The sequence below is a fragment of the Narcine bancroftii genome, chromosome 14 (assembly GCF_036971445.1).
Source record: "Narcine bancroftii isolate sNarBan1 chromosome 14, sNarBan1.hap1, whole genome shotgun sequence".
Taxonomy (NCBI): domain Eukaryota; kingdom Metazoa; phylum Chordata; class Chondrichthyes; order Torpediniformes; family Narcinidae; genus Narcine; species Narcine bancroftii.
The window spans coordinates 25,533,185-25,554,242 of NC_091482.1; the positions used below are offsets into that span (position 1 = coordinate 25,533,185).

The following is a 21,058-nucleotide window of genomic DNA, read 5'->3' on the forward strand; positions in this document are numbered from 1 at the left end:
TATAAGGGTTTGTGGGAAGTTGAAGATTTTTTTCACTGCAAGAGTGAAAGGAGCCAGGACCTCACTAATGAAAAGGTGATGGAAGAAGAAATCCTTATCGCATAATCAGAAAACATGCATGCATGTGGTCAATGTGGCAAGAGATTTCTTTAGGCAGTCTAATCTTTCTTTCTCAGTTCTGACAAAATTTAACTTGATATGTTACTCATCATTATGTGATTTCATGTTTTTTGTTCTGATAAAACCTGGCAATGCAGTCAAAAGCATTTTCTAACTGAAGTTATCATTGTCTGAATGCTGACAGTACCCTAATTCCACGAAAATCTTGAACTCAATTGCTCAATTAGTGTGAATATTTTTGTTACCACGTCAGAATACACCCTTCTCACTGCAGTAACTGTAGTACACCACTGTGTGGCGTATGTATACAAGTGTGTGTGAATAGTTTTTCCTTACATGTTGGTAGGCATGTGTAAGTAAAGTCTTTTCTGTTTCCGCATCTCTAAGTTATTTAAGAAACCTCCCAAGTAACCCAAGAGACATAACACATTTCAACTCATGATCACATTTTGATGGACACTCTCTCAAAATGTCATCAACATTTCAACAAAGACAATACCCTGTTTTGACACCAATCTCTCAATAAAATCTGTACCCACTATTTTAACACCATCTCCACATCAATTCATCCCCACTCTTTTAGCACAGTTAATACATTCCCATTCCTTTAAGGCAGCCATATGGCCTCAATTCATGATCACTTTTTAATAAAAGTTAGTACTTCCGATTCATCACCTTAATTCATTACTTTCTTAATATAATTCATAATTCTGCACAAAAGCACTGTTTTCATCATTGCTCTCTCAATACACTAGGTACCTCATTTCATCAAAAATTCGAAGTCCATACTACAATCAGGTCATGAATTTAACAAACTCCCACTCAGTTCATTGTTACTCTTAGAATGTAGACCTCTACTGTTCCAGCCTTGGCTGCATTACAATTCATCATGGCCCATTTAACAATAGCTCTACCCAAGTTTGTCACAACAATTTTAGTCCAAATCATCACCAGGTTTTGTTTTTGCACAAGCCTTGGACCAATTCTTCACGATTATTTAAGAATTGAATTAAGTACAGGTTGACTTGCCTGGATATCATGCAAAAATTGAATTGAATTGTTTTATTGTTATGTGTACCAAGATAGAGTGCAAACTAGAACAGAACTGCAGAGTATAGTGTTTCAGAAGAAAATGTTCAGTTAAAATAATACGAGGCCACCATAATTTTACCAGTGAAAGTTCTCTTCAATGATCTTAAGGTTATACCCCAAATCAGCATTACACTTTTAAAATGGTTGAACAAAACTCTTTTGACACAACACGACCAATTCTCCCTGTTACTGTGTATGCTTATGTGCTCCCTTTTCTTCCATATGCAAATAATTGTTAGTTGGTAAGTTAATTGGTAACTGTAAATTGCCCTGGCGTAGGTGGGCAGCAGGAAAATCAGGCAGTTGATCTAGAGGCAAGGGGGAAAATGTAGGTGAGTACAGTACAAGATAATTGTCACAGACACAGTGGGCCAAGGCATCTGTTTTATCCTGTGCACCTCAATGACTCTATGGCAAGGCCTCCGCCTTCATACTGTTGCTACCTGAATCGGAAAGTAAAACCAATACCTTTTGGAACTCTGAAATCACAGCTGAAATTACGATGAATATTCAGCAAGTTAGGGGGTCATGTGTGAGAGAGAAAGTTTTGAATTAATAACTTTTCATTGAAACGGGGACGTTTGAAATTGACCATGGTTTAGGTTGAAGAGGAAGGTGGGGGGGGGGGTGAAGTTAGTGAACAATAGGAATGTCTGTGATGGGAGGTGACCTTATAGGTGAGAATGGCAAAAAAGGTGTTGGTGCCCATTGGGATAAGGTGGTGAATGCTTGTCAATCACAGCTTATCTTTGGAAAAGTGGTGTAAACAGAAGGAAATTAATGAGAACACAGGGAGAGATGAAGAAAACACTACTGAAACTGTGATGCAAAACTCGTGTGGCTGAAAATATGAAATAAAAGAGGTTGCTGGAAACTCCAAGTCATCCAAGCAGCATCCATGGAGAGAATAAAACAGAGTTAACATTACAAGTTGATGATCTTTCATCAGAACGAGCTCGTTCTGGCACATGCTGGAAATGTGATCATTGTGTCACTGAAGCATTAGATCCACTGCCATTGGTTTAGTACTGTTCAATTAAAGTTTGTTCTTCACTTTGTTAAACCCATTCATCACAAGCTGCACCTCAGATCATCAGTGCTTTTTCAAGGCCACCCATATGCCTGTTCATTGCTGTTCAATCAAAATGCAGGTTACACCCAATTCACCACTAATCTTTCAACAAATGCTCCACTTCAAATTGCTATCACTTTTTTAAAACAGCCTCTACCCACTTCCCCATTATTCTTCCAGCACACAGAATTACCACTCCTTCTGAACAAGGAGTACATTAATCCAACAGCGCCCATCCAACACAGATTCTACCGTCATCCATGACCACACTTTTAATAAAGAGTTCCATACCACAGAAATAGGCCCTTCAGTTCTCATTGACCAAGCTGACCTTTCTGGCCATCTATACTAATCTTACTTGGGCTGCATTTGGCCCATATTTTTTCTATGCCTTCACTATTTAAGTATCTGTCTAAATGTCTCTTAAACATAGTGATTGTGCCTGATACCACCACTTCCTCTGGAAGTTCCAGACATAAACTATTCTCTATGTAAAATGTTTCCCCTCAAATCCTTTCACTTTAACCTTTGGTTCTTTTGTATTTGGTGCCTCTACCATGGAAAAAGGTTCCAGCTACCTGCCCAAAATATTCCTCAAAATTTTACCTGCCTCCATCAGGACATTCTTCAAATACCTTCTTATCCAGGGACATCCCATCCACTCTCCCCTCATCTTAAAAGTTCTCTAATCCAGGCAACATCCTGGATTGCACCTTCTCCATGCAGGCACAGCCTTTTTATAATATGGTGACCAGAACTGCAATCAGAGCTCGATCTGTGATCCAATCAGTTTTCTGTAATGTTGCAACATAATGGGATGCAGGTACACAGTTCACTGAGAGTAGTGACGTATGTAGGCAGGACACTTGGCTGCTTGGCTTCATTGGACATGGAATAAGGTATAAGAGTTGGGATGTCATGTTACCACTGTACAAAGTTCAGATTTATTGTCAGAGTACATATATATCATCACATACAACCCTGAGATTCTATTTTCCTGCAGGGAGGCAGAATTATGCAAAAAAATATAATCAAGAGTGTTTATAGTTTTTATATGCATATAAAAAAAATAAAGGAATGTAAACAAATTGACTGTGCAATACAAAGAGAGAAAAAAATAAATGAAGTACAAAAGTAAGAGTCCTTAAATGAGTCCCTGATTGAGTTTGTCGTTGAGGAGCCTGCTGGTGGAGGGGTAGCAGCTGTACCTGAACCTGGTGGTGGGAGTCCTGTGGCACCTGTACCTCTTTCCTGATGGCAGCAGCGAGAACAGGCACAAGGCATTAACAAGATCAAATTTGGAGCATTATGTGCATTTCTGGTTGCCTGATAGAGGAAGGGTGCATATGCTGGAAAGGATGCAGAAAAAATTCCCGAGGACATTACTGAGATTGCAGTAAGAACAAACTGACTAGACTATGACTATTTTTGCTGGAGCACAGGAGACTGAGGAGTACATAAAATAATGAGAAACATTAATAAGATAAACAGTCATCGTCACCAGAATAGGAAAGTCTAAAACTAGAGGAAATTGGTTTAAGAGGAGAGGAGAAAGAATTAAAAGATTCTTGAGGGGCAACTGAACAGTGTGCGAGCTGCCAGGGGATGCCGTAGTAAAATTACAACATTTAAAAGGTATTTGAACAGGCTTATGGATTAAAGGCCAAATGCAGCAAATGGGAGTAATTCAGACAAGCATCAGGATCAGCGTGACATGTTGCGCCATAAGACATGCTTCCCTATTGTGTAACTCCATGACTATATAATTCTTGTTGTATGAAGTCAAGCATGACTTGTGCTGACTGGCTGCATCACGGTCTGGTATGGGGACACCAATACCCTTGAGCTTAAAGCCCTCCAAGTGGTTGTGGACACAGCCCAGGACGACACAGGCAAAACCCTCCCCACTATCGAGTACATCTACAGGAAACACTGCCTTCAGAAAGCAGCAGCAATCATCAAAGACCTTCACCCCCCCCAGCTGTTCTCGCTGCTGCCATCAAGAGAGAGGTTTAGGTGCCACAAGACTAACACCACCAGGTTCAGGAACAGCTGCTGCCCCTCCACCATCAGACTCCTCAATGACAAACTCAATCAGGGGCTCATTTAAGGATTCTTACTTGTGCACTTTATTGATTTTTTTTGTTCTCGCTGTATTGCGCAGTCAGTTTGTTTACATTCGTTATCTGTTTACTGTTCTTTGTTTGTTTACATGTTTTACTCTGTGTACAGTTCATTTTTTGCACTACCAATTAGTGGTAATTTTGCTGCACCCAAAGGAAAAAGGAATATCAGGGTTGTATGTGATGTCATGTATGTACTCTGACAATAAATCTGAAATCTGCCTTTGTCACCACTAATTGACCTGTGTTGCTACCTTCAGGGAATTATGGACTTCAACCAAGACTGCATCTCAATCCATCACCAGTGTTTTGCCATGCTCAATCTCAATGCATCACCTCTCTTTGAACAGAGGTCATAGCCCAAATCAGTTCCAGTCATTATTCAACAAAAAAAATAGATGGCACTGCCTGAGCTACCGTACGGGCAGACCCAGGAGAGCAGAGAGCAGTGCTGTTCTGAAACATTCAACCTCCCAGTCCTAATCATGGCAGCTTCGTACAGGCTTTAAACAATCTGATCAGGGAGCCCACAGTGCTTGTAATTAAAATCCAGCAATTATGGAAGACTCTGCTCAAGAGGGCAGCACCTGTGCTCGGCAGCGGCCGAGTTACAGTGTTATAGACTCCGGGGAGCAGAGGACCGGCGGAGAGTGCCAGGAACGGGGAGAACATCCTCCGTTGAGAAGCATGGGAGACAACACTAAAGGGAAGGTAACCACAGCAGCAAACCAGCAATTGAGGCACCCACACGGGCTGCAGGCAAACTTATGGTCGGGGGTTCTGCGCGGGCAGCAGGCTGCTGGAGACCGGCTCATGGGAATCGGGTATCAGAGGCTGGTGAGGGCAAGAAGGGATTCCACAGGGCTTCGGGTGCTGAAGATTTCCTGATCTTGTTGCAGGCTTGGATCTGGAGCTTGGGTTGCTGAAGGATCGTCTGTGTGGCGGCAGCGGCTGTGGGAATGTTGGGGGAAAATCCACAGACACTCAGTAACTCTGATGGAATTCTTTCTCTCTTCCTGTAAGGGGCACTGAGCATCACTAATGACGACTGTCTGCATTACAGCAGGTAGAAGGTAATTTTGGGTAATTTTTCACTATTACATGACAATAAAGGAATGGTGCACCTCAATTCATCACCACTCTTGCAGCAAAAGCAAAATCACAGTCCGTCACCACAATTTCAGCACAGGGTGACTGTCACTCTTTGAACAGCAACTGCACTCCATTTCCTGACTGATGTGATACCCAGCTCACCAATGTGTTTTAGGCACAGTTAGGTAAATTCCGCAATAACGTGCTTGCTGATCAGGATATCTTCCCCCTTTCGTGATTCTGATGTTACATTATTTTAGTATCAGATGATTTTAAGAAGCACCTCGACCTATATAATTTCCTCTTCTAAGCCAAAAGAAAGTGAAACATGATACTCACCCTTGTTACCAGGGTTCAGTGCTGAATGGAAAAGAAACACAATCTGTTGAAAAAAAATAGAATATACTGTAGTACACCGGAATAAACCCAGGCAGTAAACCAAGAAATGTCTGATGTATTCAAGAATAGAACAGCGATTACCATGGGGGCATTTCACTTGCACATAGGATGGGCAAATAAAATTGGTCAAGGTAGTCTTGACGAGGTCTTCACCAATGAATGTGTGATAACTTTCTTGAATAGAATATTACTGAACCTACTAGGCAGTGGTTCTCAACCTTTTTCTTTCCACTCACACACCACTTTAAATAATCCCTATGCTATTAGTGCTCTGTGATTAGTAAGGGATTACTCAAGGTGGGAAGGGAAGGTTGAGAATCACTGCTCTGGACCCAATTGTTCCTGAAATATTTTGTTTGAGAAAAATGGTCATTGGCCCATGTCCTTTGGAGTTCTGAAACTGTGCACATAAGGAGTCAGTGAGGTACAATTAAAACAGTGGTTTTCAAACCTATTCTTTTCACTCACGTGCCACCTTAAGCAATCCCTCACTAATCACAGAGCATAGGGAATACTTATAGAGGTATGTGAGTAGAAAGAAAAAGGTTGACAACCACTGCTACAATGCTTTCTTTGATGTGGTTCCTACATGATAACGATCTTGTAGTTAGAGGTCCTCTCGGAAAGAGTGATCACAATGCGATTGAATTTCATTATCAAATGGAGGGTGCAATAGTTGAATTTAAAACTACCTCGTTATGCCTAAACAAGGGAGTCTACAGAGGGATGAGGGTGGAGTTGGCTAGTATAGACTGGGAACGCAGGTGGGACGGTTGAGGAACAGTGAAAGACTTTCAGAATTTTGAAAGTCCTGAACAAAAGTATATCCCGTTAAAAGCAAGGACAGAAAGAGTGGGGAGAGCCAGCCTTGGATAACTAATAAAATAAAGGAAGGCATCAAACAAAAAGCTCATGCGTACAAAGTCACCAAGGATCATGGGAAACTGGGAAAACTTTTTAAAGTAACAACTGAACAAGCAATAAATAAAGGAAGATAGGCTATGAAAGTGAACTAGGACAAAATATAAAAACAGATCGTGACAGTTTTTTTAGAAATATATAAAGTGTAATCGAGTGGCAAACATGAATGTAGAACCCTTGGAAGATGAGAAGGAGGAATTAGTTTTGGGTAATGACAAAATGACTGAGGTTTTGAACAGACAGTCCCCAGTTAAAAACAAGTTCCGTTACATAGGTCTGTGTTTAACTCGAATTTGTGTTTAAGTCAGGACAAGAAAATACAGTTCTTATTTAGTGTCAGTTAGACAAATGTTTATCTTCGTATATAGCATTTATAGTATATATTTTACATTTCTATGCATGTAAGACACAAGAAACACTTCCAAATACACTACAAGGGCTGCCTGCAGGAGCGGAGACCTCGGGCTCCCGGGAGGAGCAGAGACGTCAGGCTCACGGCAGGCGATGCTGATTCCACCACGCTTGATCCGGAAGTTGACAACATTCTACTTCCAGCCGGCTTGTCCGTTCGTCAGTATGAGTTGTTCGTAAATCAGACATTTTTGACCTGGGACCGCCTCTATTTAAATGCAGTGGAAGTGAGGACTTTGATATAAATCATTATCACTTAAACAGTTAGTGCTGAACAAACTAGTGTGTCTCTAAAGGTGGAGAAATTGTTAGTCCTAATGGAATATATCCAGGTTGCTAAAAGAAATGGCAGAAATTCTATTAGAGATGTTCGTGATAATTAGCCAAAATTCTTGAGACTCAAGGTAGGCCACAGCATGTTGCAAGACTGAGCGGAGTGGATAGAAAGGTAGATGTTGTATTGGATTTCCACAACATGTTTGATAAGGTGTGACATAAATGACATTCATATGATAATGATGCATGGAATTGGAGGGAAATGCATTATATCAAGAACAGAGGATTATTTACCCAGTAGAAGGCCGAGAGTTGAAATAAATAGGTGTTTCTCTAGTTGGCAATCAGTGGTGACTGAAGGGCTGCAGGAGTCGGTGCTGGGCACACAACTGTTCACGACGTACAGTACGAGCTATTTGGAAGAGGGGGCTGAATGTAGCATATATAAGTTCACTGATGACACTAAATTGAGTGGAAAAGCAAAGGCAAACCGTACAGTAGATGCAGAGATATAAATAGGCTACGTGCGTGAGCTATGGTCTGGAAAATGGAGTATAATGTTGGTAAATGTGAGTTCATCCATTTTGGAAGAGAAAATATAAGATCAGATTATCATTTAAATAGTGAAAGGACTGCAGCTGGATGGGTAGAGATCTTGTAGTGCCTTGTGCGTGAATTAGAAAAGATTGGTAGCAGGTGCAACAGGTGATCAAAAAAAAAGCAAATGGAATATTGGCCTTCATTGCTAGAGGGATTGAATTTAAGTCCAGGGATAGTTCTGTTACAACTGTACAAGGTACTGGTGAGCCGCACCTGGAGTATAGCTTACAGTTCTGGTCTCCTTACTTTAGAAAAGATAGACTGGCTTTGGAGGCAGGGCAAAGGAGGCTCACCATGTTGATTCCAGAGATACCAGGGTTGGCCTATGAGGAAAGATTGAGTCATCTGGGACTGCACTCACTCAAATTCAGAAGAATTAGAAGGGATCTTATAGAAACATCTAAAACCACAAAAGATAGAGGCAGGAAAGTAGATGAGACTAGAACTAGGGGATAGAGATGTTATTCAGCAGAATAGATTTAGGATAGAGATCAGGAGGAACTGCTTTCTCCCAGAGAGCAGTAAATTTGTGGAATTCTTTGCCTAAGGAAACTGAAGAGGTGACCTCATTAAAAATATTTAAGGTACACCTAGATAGATTTTTGAAAAGTGGAGTAATTAAGGCTATGAGGAAAAGGCAGGTTGGTGGAGTTGAGTCCACAAACAGATCAGCCATGATCTTATTGAACAGTGGAACGGGCGCAATTTGGCCAGATGGCCTTCACTCACTCCTATTTCTTGTGAATCAGTTGAAAGGCTGACACAATGGCTTATCTCAAGCACCAATGCTCGTCAAAAGCCAACTTTAGAAAATAGAGCAAGAGAATGAGATTATTATTCAATGTCGTTCCTCACATGGCAGAGTATAGTCCCTGAGATAGCTCAAGAAACAGGGCAGGACACAAGAGCTGTCTTAACATCTCAAAGTCAACTTCAAATGTTGAGTCAATCATTTTTTTGGCAAAAATAATTTGGATAAAGTGAGCTTCCACTGGAAATGCAAAGGTCAGACTGCGATATGAGTGGGCTGCTAGATTGAAAAGCTTATTGTTCAAATAGCTTAGTTGATATCGTCTACTGGCTTGGCGTAATGGTTACCGCACCGCCTTTACGGTGCCAGTGATTGGGATTGGACCGAGGTTCGAGTTCTGCACTGTCTGTAAGGAGTTTGTTCATTCTCCTCATGTCTGTGGGGGTTTTCTCTGGGGGCTCCGGTTTCCTTCCACCATTCAAAACACACAAGGGGTGTAGGTTAATGGAGTGTAAATTGGGTGGCATGGACTCGTGGGCTGATATGTTGCCATGCTGTATGTCTAAAATGCAAAATTGGGTGGAGAATATCAGAATTACCCATCTACTGCTCTGGGACCTCGGATGCTACAAACTAAGAGAACGTAATCCGCACCCAAAGTATTTTTTTCAATGGTACCAGTAAGCAACTAATTGGTAAAGTTGTACCCTGGATGTCAGACTTCTCCTTAAGATGTAGTGTGAAATTTCAGTGTATTTTTTGGTCATCCGGCAAGTCCTTACTTTATTCTGCTTAATGACATGCGATACCATCTCACGACTTCCTGTCTCCAGTCCTTTGTATGCTAAAGGCTCAAATCCAAACTTGAAGCAGTAATATGCTGCAGCCTGCAGTGGGAGGATAAAGGAACATCATATACTGTAATTGACAATAGCTATTCACAGTAATCTTGTTGCAATGTCACGGTAGATATTATTTATAAGTGCATATGGTGACTAACTCTCTGCTCCCCTGTGCAAATCATGGCTGTATTTCCATCATTACATATATTTGGAAACTCATCATATTCCTGAAAATGTTCTCATTCTATCAAAAACTTACATTGATTTAAATATTAGCTATTTTGGTTGATTATCTTATCTAAAATCCACTGTTCTATCTGTCCTTATCTATATATTGATTTATTTTTATTTATTATTGGATCAGACTATAAGAGAGGCAGAGAGGATCACTAGGGTCTCCCCTCTCCCCCCCCCCCGACCCCCCCCATCAGCGTGATCTACCGGGATTGTTGTCTGAAGACGGCACACAGCAACCTCCAGCTACTCCTGAAGTATCAGAGTCGGAAGCACCAGGCTGAGAAACAGTAAGACTGTTGAACTATTCATACTGTGCATACGATCCAAAAATATACTATTATTTAACAAAATTTATTTATTTTTATATATGAACTGCATATAAATAGCTTGTAATATGTTTTTACACAGAGGACCGAAAAATGTCGTTTCGTCCAGTTGTAATTTGACAGTTGTTTGATAATAATAAACATAAATTAGAACTTTTATTGCCAATTTGTCATGGAGATCTTTCTGAATCAGAGGTAATATATTATTCTTTTGTGGTCTTCTCTAATGGTGTGTGTGTGTGTGTGTGTGTGTGTGTGTGTGTGTGTGTGTGTGTGTGTGTGTGTGTGTGTGTGTGTGTGTGTGTGTGTGTGTGTGTGTGTGTGTGTGTGTGTGTGTGATGTGCTATCGAGTAGAAAGCAGACACAAAGCATAAAATCTGTTCAACAGGTTTTATTCTACTAAACTTCCACAGAGCTGGCTGTGAGAGTGCTGTGCAAAGCACAGACCTCGAGGGGCTGGATCTAGCTTAGATCCCGGAGGGTGATTGGCAGGCAACTGGGTGGTGCTTGATCCATTCGGGTTGTCTGATTGACAGCCGGCCAGGTGTTGCCTTGTCCTCCAGGGCTCTTCTGCAGGTACACAGGTTGCCCCCTGAAGTAGGCTAGTGGTGTATCACCACAGTGTGCGTGTGCGTGAGTGTGCACTCATGTGTGGGGCTTGTGTATCTGACTTTGCATGTGTATTGTGTGTCATATAATTTGTGTGTAAGATGTTTGTGAATGTGTGTTTGAGTGCATTTGTGTCTGTGTGGTATGCAGTGTTTGTGTGATGTATGTCTTCTCTTTTTTTTACTTAGCAAGAACATAAAGTGGATAATAGTTTATAGCATTGATTGAGAAAACAATAAAGTCTAAAACCCTGTTGACTTTAGACAAACCTGCAGAATGAAGCTGATAGGAGAGTCATACAGCTAATGGGTTTACAAAACCAGAGGAGCTGAAGGGAAACTGGGTCTTGAATCTCTCCTTCAACACCAGAACACTGTAATGTAATTAGCACTTACAGAGGTCAGTGTCATCCTGAGCAAAAAATGAACTGCTGGAGGATGGACAGCTGACCTCCACCTGAAACACCAACCACCCAGGTGTTGCCTGACTTGCTGAGTTCCTCCAGACACTCAGTTTTTACTTCAGATTGCAGCATCTGCTGTCTCTTGTGTCTCCGGGTGTTGAAGCTGACACCAGTCAACCTAACAAAGTCCATTAGAGCAGCAAACTGCGTTTGGAGCAGTAGGGAAGAACTGTTGAACTATCTGATCTGACCTCATTTAGATGAAGTTAAATTGGAGTGTTGTGTACCTGTATAATATCTTGTGACTTGGCAAGCATTTATTCTTCACTAAGAAACATGATAAAATTATTACCATAACTTGTCTTACTGTTGATTGTACACATGAGTGCACAAAGCAGCAAACAGATCTGATTACATAACAATGATTAAGCTTCAACACACTTTGGGATGTTTGGAGGATATCCAAGGTAAATGAGCATTTAAGAAACTTTTTAAAATGACACTGCAGAGGGTTGAGGGAACAAAAGGGCAAAAGCAATAGTGGGACCATGCCATTTTTGAACAAGGACGCAGATAGCAAGGTTTGGGAGGTCATGTGGCTTTGAATAAGCATTGCATTCCTGTCAATGGAAAATGGAACTCAAAAGGTTGCTTCTTGAACAGTAGATTGGAGTGAAAAAGGATTGGAGAAGAGTCATGGCAGGGTAAATGATTACAGGACAGATTACCAAGATGGACAATCAGAAGGAAGAGTGAATTACAAGGGGAAGAGAAACAATGATGTGATGGTAGGTCTGGGAAGTGGGGTCAGCCAGAATGTAATCATTTACAGTAAGAGAAGCACCGTTAGCACAGCGGTTAGCGCAACGCTGTTACAGCGCCAGTGAATGGGACTGTGCTGAATCATGTTCTCTCTGTACGGAGTTTATATGTTCTCCCTGTGTCTGTGTGGATTTCCCTCAGGTTGCCTCCCAATGTTCAAAACATACCAGGGTTGTAGGTTAATGGAATATAATTGGGAATCTCAGGCTTGTGGGCCGAAAGGGCTTGTTACCATGCTGTATGTCTTAATTTTTCAAAATTAAATTAAAATTTAAAAATTTATAAAAATAAAAATTTGGGGAGGTGATTAAGGTGGATCCATGGACACACGGCGACTCTGAGGGGACTCTCTTTTGCATCTTTCTCTGACTGGAAGAGACGCTTCAGGCAATTTCTGCCAAAGGCAAATCTGTCTGCTTACGGCTGTCGAGAGCAAATTCCACGTAATAGTGCAGTGTTTTTATTACATGACAATAAAGGACTCTTGAATCTTGAAAGTTGTGTGGCAAGAAAACGCTGCCAGTGAGCGGGAAAATGAAGAAAAATCAGCGAGAAAGACATTTCAGGAAGAAATTTGCTGGAAGAAAATGGATAAGCAAGAATTTCCACCACTGGCCCAACCTCAACCCTCTGGTTAAGGATTGCTAGACTGTGCAAGGCACATTTGGAGGCCTTGTGTTTTGACTGATGACATCCAAACATTATGGCTGATTTAATGTTCTTCCATAAGTCTCGCGACCTCTCTAAATAGGAACATCATATACCTTGAGAATCCAGGACTAACATCCAGAATTGATACCTGATTCCACTTATATTGGGTTATAATAACAATCTTTCATGCATATCTCACTGCTGATAGAATTGAACCACTGTTGTTGGCTGAATGACGGGAATGATGACATCTAGATGAGTCAGAAAGCAGGATGGAGATTTTTAAAAAACATTTGGATTATGCCAGAGCAACATTTTGCTCTTAATGTCACCAAGACCAAGGAGCTTATTGTGGATCTTAGGAAAGGGCAGGTCAAGGGACCACCTACCTATCCTCACTGATGAGGCACATCATACCAGTCTAAACATATTTTTACTCCTCTTTCCAGCATTTGAGTGAATCTGCGCTGTACACTGTCAACTGCCTCAATATCTTTCCTTTTCTTTCAGCTCTATATTAACTCCTTTACTTTCTTTCTGGCTTATGCACTTCATATACAATTTTTAACATCTTTGAATACAAATATTCAAATCCCTCACTTATTCCACTGATTTTTTTCAAAGTATAATTATTCCAATTTATTAACCCAAAAACACACTATTCCATACTGACATTTAAATTCACCTGCTATTAAGTTGCCTCTTTCACCAGATAATCTCATTTTCTAATAGTTTCAATTTTATGATATGATGCAACATCATGTTGAACCAAACCTTCTCTCTGGTATCAGTCCCCTTTGTAAGATTATTTGCATAGGATCCTTGCCAATTTTTTCTTTTCGAATAACTCACTACCCTCTTCCCTCAGTGGTTCAGTCTCTTTCAATAACAACACTTTTTTTAGCAGCTGTTTGTTCATTTTATATTGTTTTTTTGTGATAAGCTCTCCTGACTCTCTGAGATTTCCCCATTTCTTTCTTGAATCCCTTCGATATTTGCCTTTGTTCTTATTCATGTTGTTATCACTAATTTGTGTTTCTACTCTTGAATTTAGGATTATTTCCAGAGACATCATCAGGATTTTGAAACAAGATGGGCTGATTGTTCTAGGTGGGGTTGAGTTTTGACCTGGGCAAGTCCATGCATACTTCTGGAAATTTTATCTTACCTGTTTGGCGTTTCCTACCCAGAAGGTGATGTGGTGGAAGCTCACATATCGGCCCCTCTCCAGCTGCCACAGAAATTTAAAAATGTTATCCCTATTAATGTTGATAACGTTGAACAAAAATAAATCAATAATTTTGTTTAAACGATAATTGTCCTTTACCTTCTCCCCTTTGTCACTGTAGGAAGTCTGAAACATATGGGAAAAAATTGATTTAGATGTAATTCCACAGAGTGCATACATCTTCAATCAGTTAACATCTGTCACCTAACATTTATTTTGGTGCAGCTTATAAAAGTATAACTTGCTTGTAATTTTATGTGAACATATCACTTTGCATGACTTCATTTTCATCTACTTCCTATCTGAGTCCCTTCTGTTACATTTCTATCCTGCCTGGCAGATACACTGACTTGGACATTCTGTTGTCCTCTCATATTCCCCTTGATTGCATTACACAACAGTTGCCAATCACGTGTGTTTGCTAATTCTGAACAGACATTTGAAGTCAAAAACCTAAAGCCAGTTTTAAGGACCTGAATCCTGTCACACTTTTGGAAAATGTATCTAAATTATGGATCATCCTTGTCCTTTTTTTCCTGAATGTGCTCCAATCCAAAACTGCATTCAAATGCAGTCCTGCATAAATATAAAGAATAGCAAAAAATCATTTTAACTTCCATAAAATTCTCAGAATGTTTCCTGATACTCTTGTCCTTATCCCTTAGTATATCTATGAGAGTTCCAGTGAAATGTCAAGAGGCACAACCAATTCTTTCTTTCTAAATGTTTTATTGAAGGACATCTTTTTATTATTCCTCTTCTTTGGTCATGATACTACATCAAATTTAGGACTCTAATCAATTTTTGTGCTGTTTTAATTATCAGTGATATTCTTTTTGTCTTGTGCATCTTTGCTCTTCACTGCAAGTTAAAATTAACCCTTTTTCTCTCAGTTCTGAAGATGTGGAAGGGAAACTCTTCTTTTCACAGATGTTGCCTGACCTGCTGTGCGTTTCCAACATTTTCTGTATTTATTTCATATCTGCAACTTTTTTTTGAATTTCCTGATGGTAGACAGCAGGCTGGTGGAAATAACCTTAGAGCCCGCTTCTTTACTGTTCTATTCTAGAGGATTAACCACATTTAATTCTTTAAATTTTAGCAGCCTTGGACTCCTCGAGTCATATCTTGGAGTGGATGCATGTCAAAATTGCGTACTTATTTTTTTGGTCGGTGTCCCAGGGTCCATAGGCTGGGCGCAGCCATCTTGGTTCCTGTGTGTGTGGGCGAGTCTTTGGTTGGCAGATGCGCGGTGGGTTCACGTTTTGGAGTTTGGTTGGCACATGCACAAGAGTTAAGGGTGCAAATTCAATATCATTAGGGTGCATGTGCACAGGAACCAAGATGGCCGCACCCAGCCTACGGATCCCGGGACACCAACTAACAAGGTAAGTACTCAAAATAGTCATCTGGAATGGAACACGGACATATGTTGGGGAATATTTTGTGTGTGTGCATGTGTGATAACATTACACATGTATATATAAAATTATACAGTTTACAGCATAAATATATACACACACACATATATATATATAAGGGCTCTCTGAACCCTTCTCCATTAACAATGGCGTGAAGCAAGGCTGCGTTCTTGCACCAACCCTCTTTTCAATCTTCTTCAGCATGATGCTGAAACAAGCCTTGAAAGACCTCAACAATGAAGACGCTGTTTACATCCGGTACCGCAGTCTCTTCAATCTGAGGCACCTGCAAGCTCACACCAAGACACAAGAGCAACTTGTCCATGAACTACTCTTTGCAGACGATGCCACTTTAGTTGCCCATTCAGAACCAGCTCTTCAGCTTTTGACATCCTGTTTTGCGGAAACTGCCAAAATGTTTGGCCTGGAAGTCAGCCTGAAGAAAACTGAGGTCCTCCATCAGCCAGCTCCCCACCATGACTACCAGCCCCCCCACATCTCCATCAGGCACACAAAACTCAAAACGCACAACCAGTTTACCATTTCATCGGATGCAAGGATCGACAACGAGATAGACAACAGACTCGCCAAGGCAAATAGCGTCTTTGGAAGACTACACAAAAGAGTCTGGAAAAACAACCAACTGAAAAACCTCACAAAGATTAGCCTATACAGAGCCATTGTCATACCCACACTCCTGTTCGGCTCCGAATCATGGTTCCTTTACTGGCATCACCTACGGCTCCTAGAACGCTTCCTCCAGCGTTGTATCCGCTCCATCCTCAACATTCATTACAGCGACTTCATCTCCAACATCGAAATACTCGAGATGGCAGAGGCCGACAGCATCGAATCCACGCTGCTGAAGATCAAACTACGCTGGGTAGGTCACGTCTCCAGAATGGAGGACCATTGCCTTCCCAAGATTGTGTTATATGGCGAGCTCTCCACTGGCCACCGAGACAGAGGTGCACCAAAGAAGAGGTACAAGGACTGCCTAAAGAAAGCTCTTGGTGCCTGCCAAATTGACCTCCGCCAGTGGGCTGATCTCGCCTCAAACCGTGCGTCTTGGCGCCTCACAGTTCGGCGGGCAGCAACCTCCTTTGAAGAAGACCACAGAGCCCACCTCACTGTCAAAAGACAAAGGAGGAAAAACCCAACACCCAACCCCAACCAACCAATTTTCCCTTGCAACCGCTGCAACCGTGTCTGCCTGTCCCGCATCGGACTTGTCAGCCACAAATGAGCCTGCAGCTGACGTGGACATTACCCCTCCATAAATCTTTGTTCGCGAACCCAAGCCAAAGATATATATATATATATATATATATATATGTGTGTGTAGAGAGAGAGAGAGAGAGAGAGAGAGAGAGAGAGCGAGTATACAGTATACAACACACACACACACACACACACACACACACACACACACACACACACACACACATATATATATATAATACATACATATTCATATGCTGGATATTGTATAATACACACATACACATATAAATATATATATTATGTGAACATGTGTGGCCACATTTACTGTTGTGTATCCAAATGTATCTAACCATAAACTAACTATTATTATCAATCTGCTCTATCTTTGTTACACTATGTTATTGATGTGGCAATATAGGATTTTATTCGAGTTTTCTGTAATGCTGCCAAAATTTAGTACAACTTCCGTGTAATTGTCAATATATGTTGAATTTGAACAAAAGAGAGAAACTATTAGAAAGTATAGCCCTGGCCTGAAAAAAAAACACACAATTTTGCTATGGGACGCCATTTCACCACTCCATTAAAAAATCGAAAAAAAGTATTATAATAAAAGTTATCTTTGTTTTCTTAAAGAAAAGCAAAACCTTTATCTTATGACATTATATGCCCCACAATCTTTGCTCCATTTTCTATAAAATAAATAAATATTATTTCAATCTGTGCTTTTTACCCTCCTGGTTTCCATCTCCAAGTATTTTTCTTTCTGATTAGCAATGAATCCCAGTTGATGACTCGACTGTTTCTCTTGACCGCAAATATTCTACATTTGGTTCCAAATTTAAAATAAAATTGTAAAAGGGAAATCTTGAAGAGTCTATTTGGTTTTTGGAGTGGATTCTAGCCCATATTAAAGATTCCTGAATAGTAAGTAGTAATTTATGTGGAATTCCAGATTCTCTAAGATTCCCTTTGATAATTTTCTCAACAATTTTGTATCACAGTTATTTACCCCCAGAAAATACAAAAAAAAACCTGGATAGTCTCGCTCATTACACCTTCAATAAATGTCAGCAGATTTATGACTTGTAACTAATTGTTTCTGAATCCATGCCTGATGACTCCTCATTACCCCTGTTCAATGCATCTAGGCTTCCCCCTTCCACTATTTTCTTGAATGACCCCCTTTTATCTGTAAAATGTTCTTGAAAATGTATCTCTTCTCCTGTGCAATACTCTCACATCCACTGCCCCCTTGGATTTTCACCCCGTCCTGTGTAATATATTAAAAGATAGTTCCCATCCCACTGCAATTAGATAATATTCTAATGGCATATGTTTTGCTGCCCAATCAGTAATTATCAAAGTCACTTCTCATTCATTTCATATTAGTGCCACATTGAAATTGCCCTTTGAAGACCATGTGCATTCCTGTTGACCCATTAATTTAATAAAATGATATTTATTTTATAATGAGGTCCAGTAAATTTACAGGCATGTCATAAGGTTTCTTCAAATATTGCTTCATTAGGATTTATCAATGAAATCAATGGAACAGAGGTGCAATTTGTCCCAATGTGAATTATGAGGACTGATGGGGAGAATTATTCAGGACATCAGCCTTTTCTTTATCATCAGCGCCAAGTCCTATACATATTCCTGAAAACTGCTCTTGAGAGAGGTTTCCTGACCACTGGCACTGACTATTACCTTCAATTAAAATAAAGTGAGGTAGCTTCTTACCACCACAATTAATCCCAAGGCACTTTAGTTTAGGTATCATACTTGCAAACAAAGGCCAAGATCAGAAGGAAGTACATCTACTAATGTTTAGTAATCCTGCAGTATTACTTTCAACTAGTTTTCAATGCACTTCTGAACAATCTTTGGATTCCTTTGCTTCACACCCTAAACTGATCTAAATTTTTTTTATGATATATTTTTATTCTGTAATATTATTGTTTAATATCTCTGTATTAATTCATTACTTACTATGTATTTTTTATATCTCTTTGAACTGTATGTGTTTATAAATTATAATAATAATAAAAAGATTGAAAAAGAAAAGGATTCCTTTGCTGCTTTCACATTTAACATTTTAATGAGTCCATCTTTGAGAGCCTTTCGTGAAAGTACTATTCTATGGAATAGATTGAATATCTAGCTAACTTTCCATGTGGTAATCTATCGGAATTTCTTTTACAAAAGTATCTGCTTGGCTGCAGCAAGTAAGAATTTCAGTGCATGTGTAAATTGTACTTGTGAATATGACAATAAAGTCAACATCATTATCAAATATTGCAAAAATCTATGATCACTTAATAGAACATAGGACATAGCCTGGCCTTTTGGCTCTAAATGCCAGTGTTGAACCAAGGTGCTAATTTAAACTGCAGATCTGCCTGCATATAATCTATATTCCTTCATTCCCCACGTTTATCTTCCACTACGTTCCCGGACAGCACATTCCAGGAACTTACCACTCTCTGTGAAAACAAAACCTGCCTCTCCCATCATAAAATTTTCCCTCTCCCATCATAAAACTGTGCCCTCCAGTATTCTACATTTCAACCTGGAAAAACAAAAGACCCTCACTACCTACCTTGTCGTTCATAAATTTTATAAACTTCTGTCAGGTTGCCCTCATCCTCCAATGCTCAAGAGAAAACAATGCTTTTTTTTTTGATTTTTAGACCAAGAAAAATATCCTGTAGGTACAAAGTAATTACCATGTTTCCTAGAATAAAAATGAACATCGCAACTAATGGTAAACAGACAGAATTCAATATTAGATCTCTTGTTCCTGCAGAAAAAAGAAACAAAAGAAAAAAGACAGTAACTAACTTATCCTAAAGCTATAGCCCCTAAAAAGAAAAAGCCTCTGGGTCACCTTAAACCACCAAAAGGGTAACAGTATTGGGACATTGGTGAATTGCCTTGTATGTAAATAAGTACATTCAGGAAGAGATTATAAACATTTCATATTTATATACAAAATAGTAAACCACTGTAAAATTCATTAAATATTAAAATATTCCATAAAAGTGTGCCACATTTTATCAAACTTAACTTCAGTTTTCAAAACATTACAACTAATTTCTCGAGGTTCAAGCATGACAAGGTTTGGGTCGTCCATTGTGCATAACTGGGAGGGATAGAGTCCTTCCATCTGAGCAAAGTAGATCTTCTGATCATTAAAGTGACAAAAGCTATCACATGGCAATCTGACACCGATCATCGACCATGCTCTCTCACCACAACAAATAAAGCTGCTAATGGGATGAGGTTGAATATTCACTGAGAAAATACAGGAAAATGCATTAAAATCTAGAGAGATCTAATGCTGAACAGGACCAAAGCATATGAAATAAGGAAGCAACCCCATTACGACATCTTTCACATAAAGGGTTGATAGTAGGAAAAATCTTAGCTAATTTATCTTTGGATAAATGTGCTCTATGTCCTACCTTGAATTGAATCAGTGAAAGATGTGCACAAATAAAAGAGAAATGGACCAATTTTAAACACGGTCTATATATCCTTAAGAAAGAATAGGTTGTAAGCTGCCCTCCCAAGCATTCTTAATTTTATTCATAGAAACACAATGTATTTTAGAAATTAATCCATAAATGAATCTTATTAAACTCTTTTGTCAAGAATTTAACCAAAAAGATAAGTCAATACAATTACTGTCATGGGAGGAACTGAAAAGTAGTAACTTGGTTTCTCAGAAAATCTCTAACATAAATGTCTAAAAGAATGAAAATTAGTGAGATTAATTTTAAGTGACATAAAAGTCATAAAATAAGCATCTACAAAAACAAGTCAAAAAATGAAGTGATGGCCTTTTCTCTCCATTTATGACAAAATAAATTATTAATAATCAGAGCAGATAAAGAAAAAATTTTCAGTTCAAAACAGCGCCTGAATTGAAACCAAATTTGTAATGAATTTTTAATGACCAAACTTCCTATTAATTTATTCACCTTTACCAAAGAAATGGAAGGGAAGCACCAAGTCGTGTAGCCAGAGCAAATTTGTTACAACCTTTCAGCTCCATGGCTGTTCATTCTGGGCCGTCCGATTTATCTATGTAATGAATCCAGAAAATAATGTTTTTAATATTAATATCCCAATAATAATGTCTCAAGTTAGGCAAAGACCCCATCTTTTTTGATTTTTGTAAATTAAATGTATTCATCCTTGGACTCTTGTTGATCCAAACCTACGAAGAAATAGTAGATTCAACCCAGTCCAAAAAGTTCTTTGGTATAAAAATCAGAATTGCCTGGAATAAATATAAAAACTGAAGCAGAACATTCGTTTTGATTACATTAATTCTACCAACCAGCGACCTATAAAGTGGGGGGGGGGGGTCTATTTAGATAAGGTCCCTTTCACCAGTCTAAACAAAGGCCTGGTTTTCCTTGAAAAGATT

General features: G+C 39.5%; 1 protein-coding gene across 4 annotated transcripts in view; it reads right to left on the reverse strand.

Moving 5' to 3' along the window:
- Positions 1 to 21,058, reverse strand: part of hpda (4-hydroxyphenylpyruvate dioxygenase a) — a 41,428-nt gene that overhangs the window by 19,403 nt on the left and 967 nt on the right. The window contains exons 2-6 of one of the 4 annotated variants that reach the window (XM_069911266.1): positions 20,607 to 20,709; positions 14,075 to 14,101; positions 13,916 to 13,978; positions 9,640 to 9,744; positions 5,839 to 5,881 (exon numbers count right to left, since the gene is read on the reverse strand). In XM_069911266.1, the coding sequence (XP_069767367.1) occupies positions 5,839 to 5,881; positions 9,640 to 9,669 (73 nt within the window). In that variant the 5' untranslated portion in view covers positions 9,670 to 9,744; positions 13,916 to 13,978; positions 14,075 to 14,101; positions 20,607 to 20,709. Of the gene's footprint in view, positions 1 to 5,838; positions 5,882 to 9,639; positions 9,745 to 13,915; positions 13,979 to 14,074; positions 14,102 to 19,222; positions 19,250 to 19,349; positions 19,392 to 20,606; positions 20,710 to 21,058 lie in introns of those variants that run through there. The other 3 variants (XM_069911264.1, XM_069911265.1, XM_069911263.1) reach the window with 3 other exon arrangements.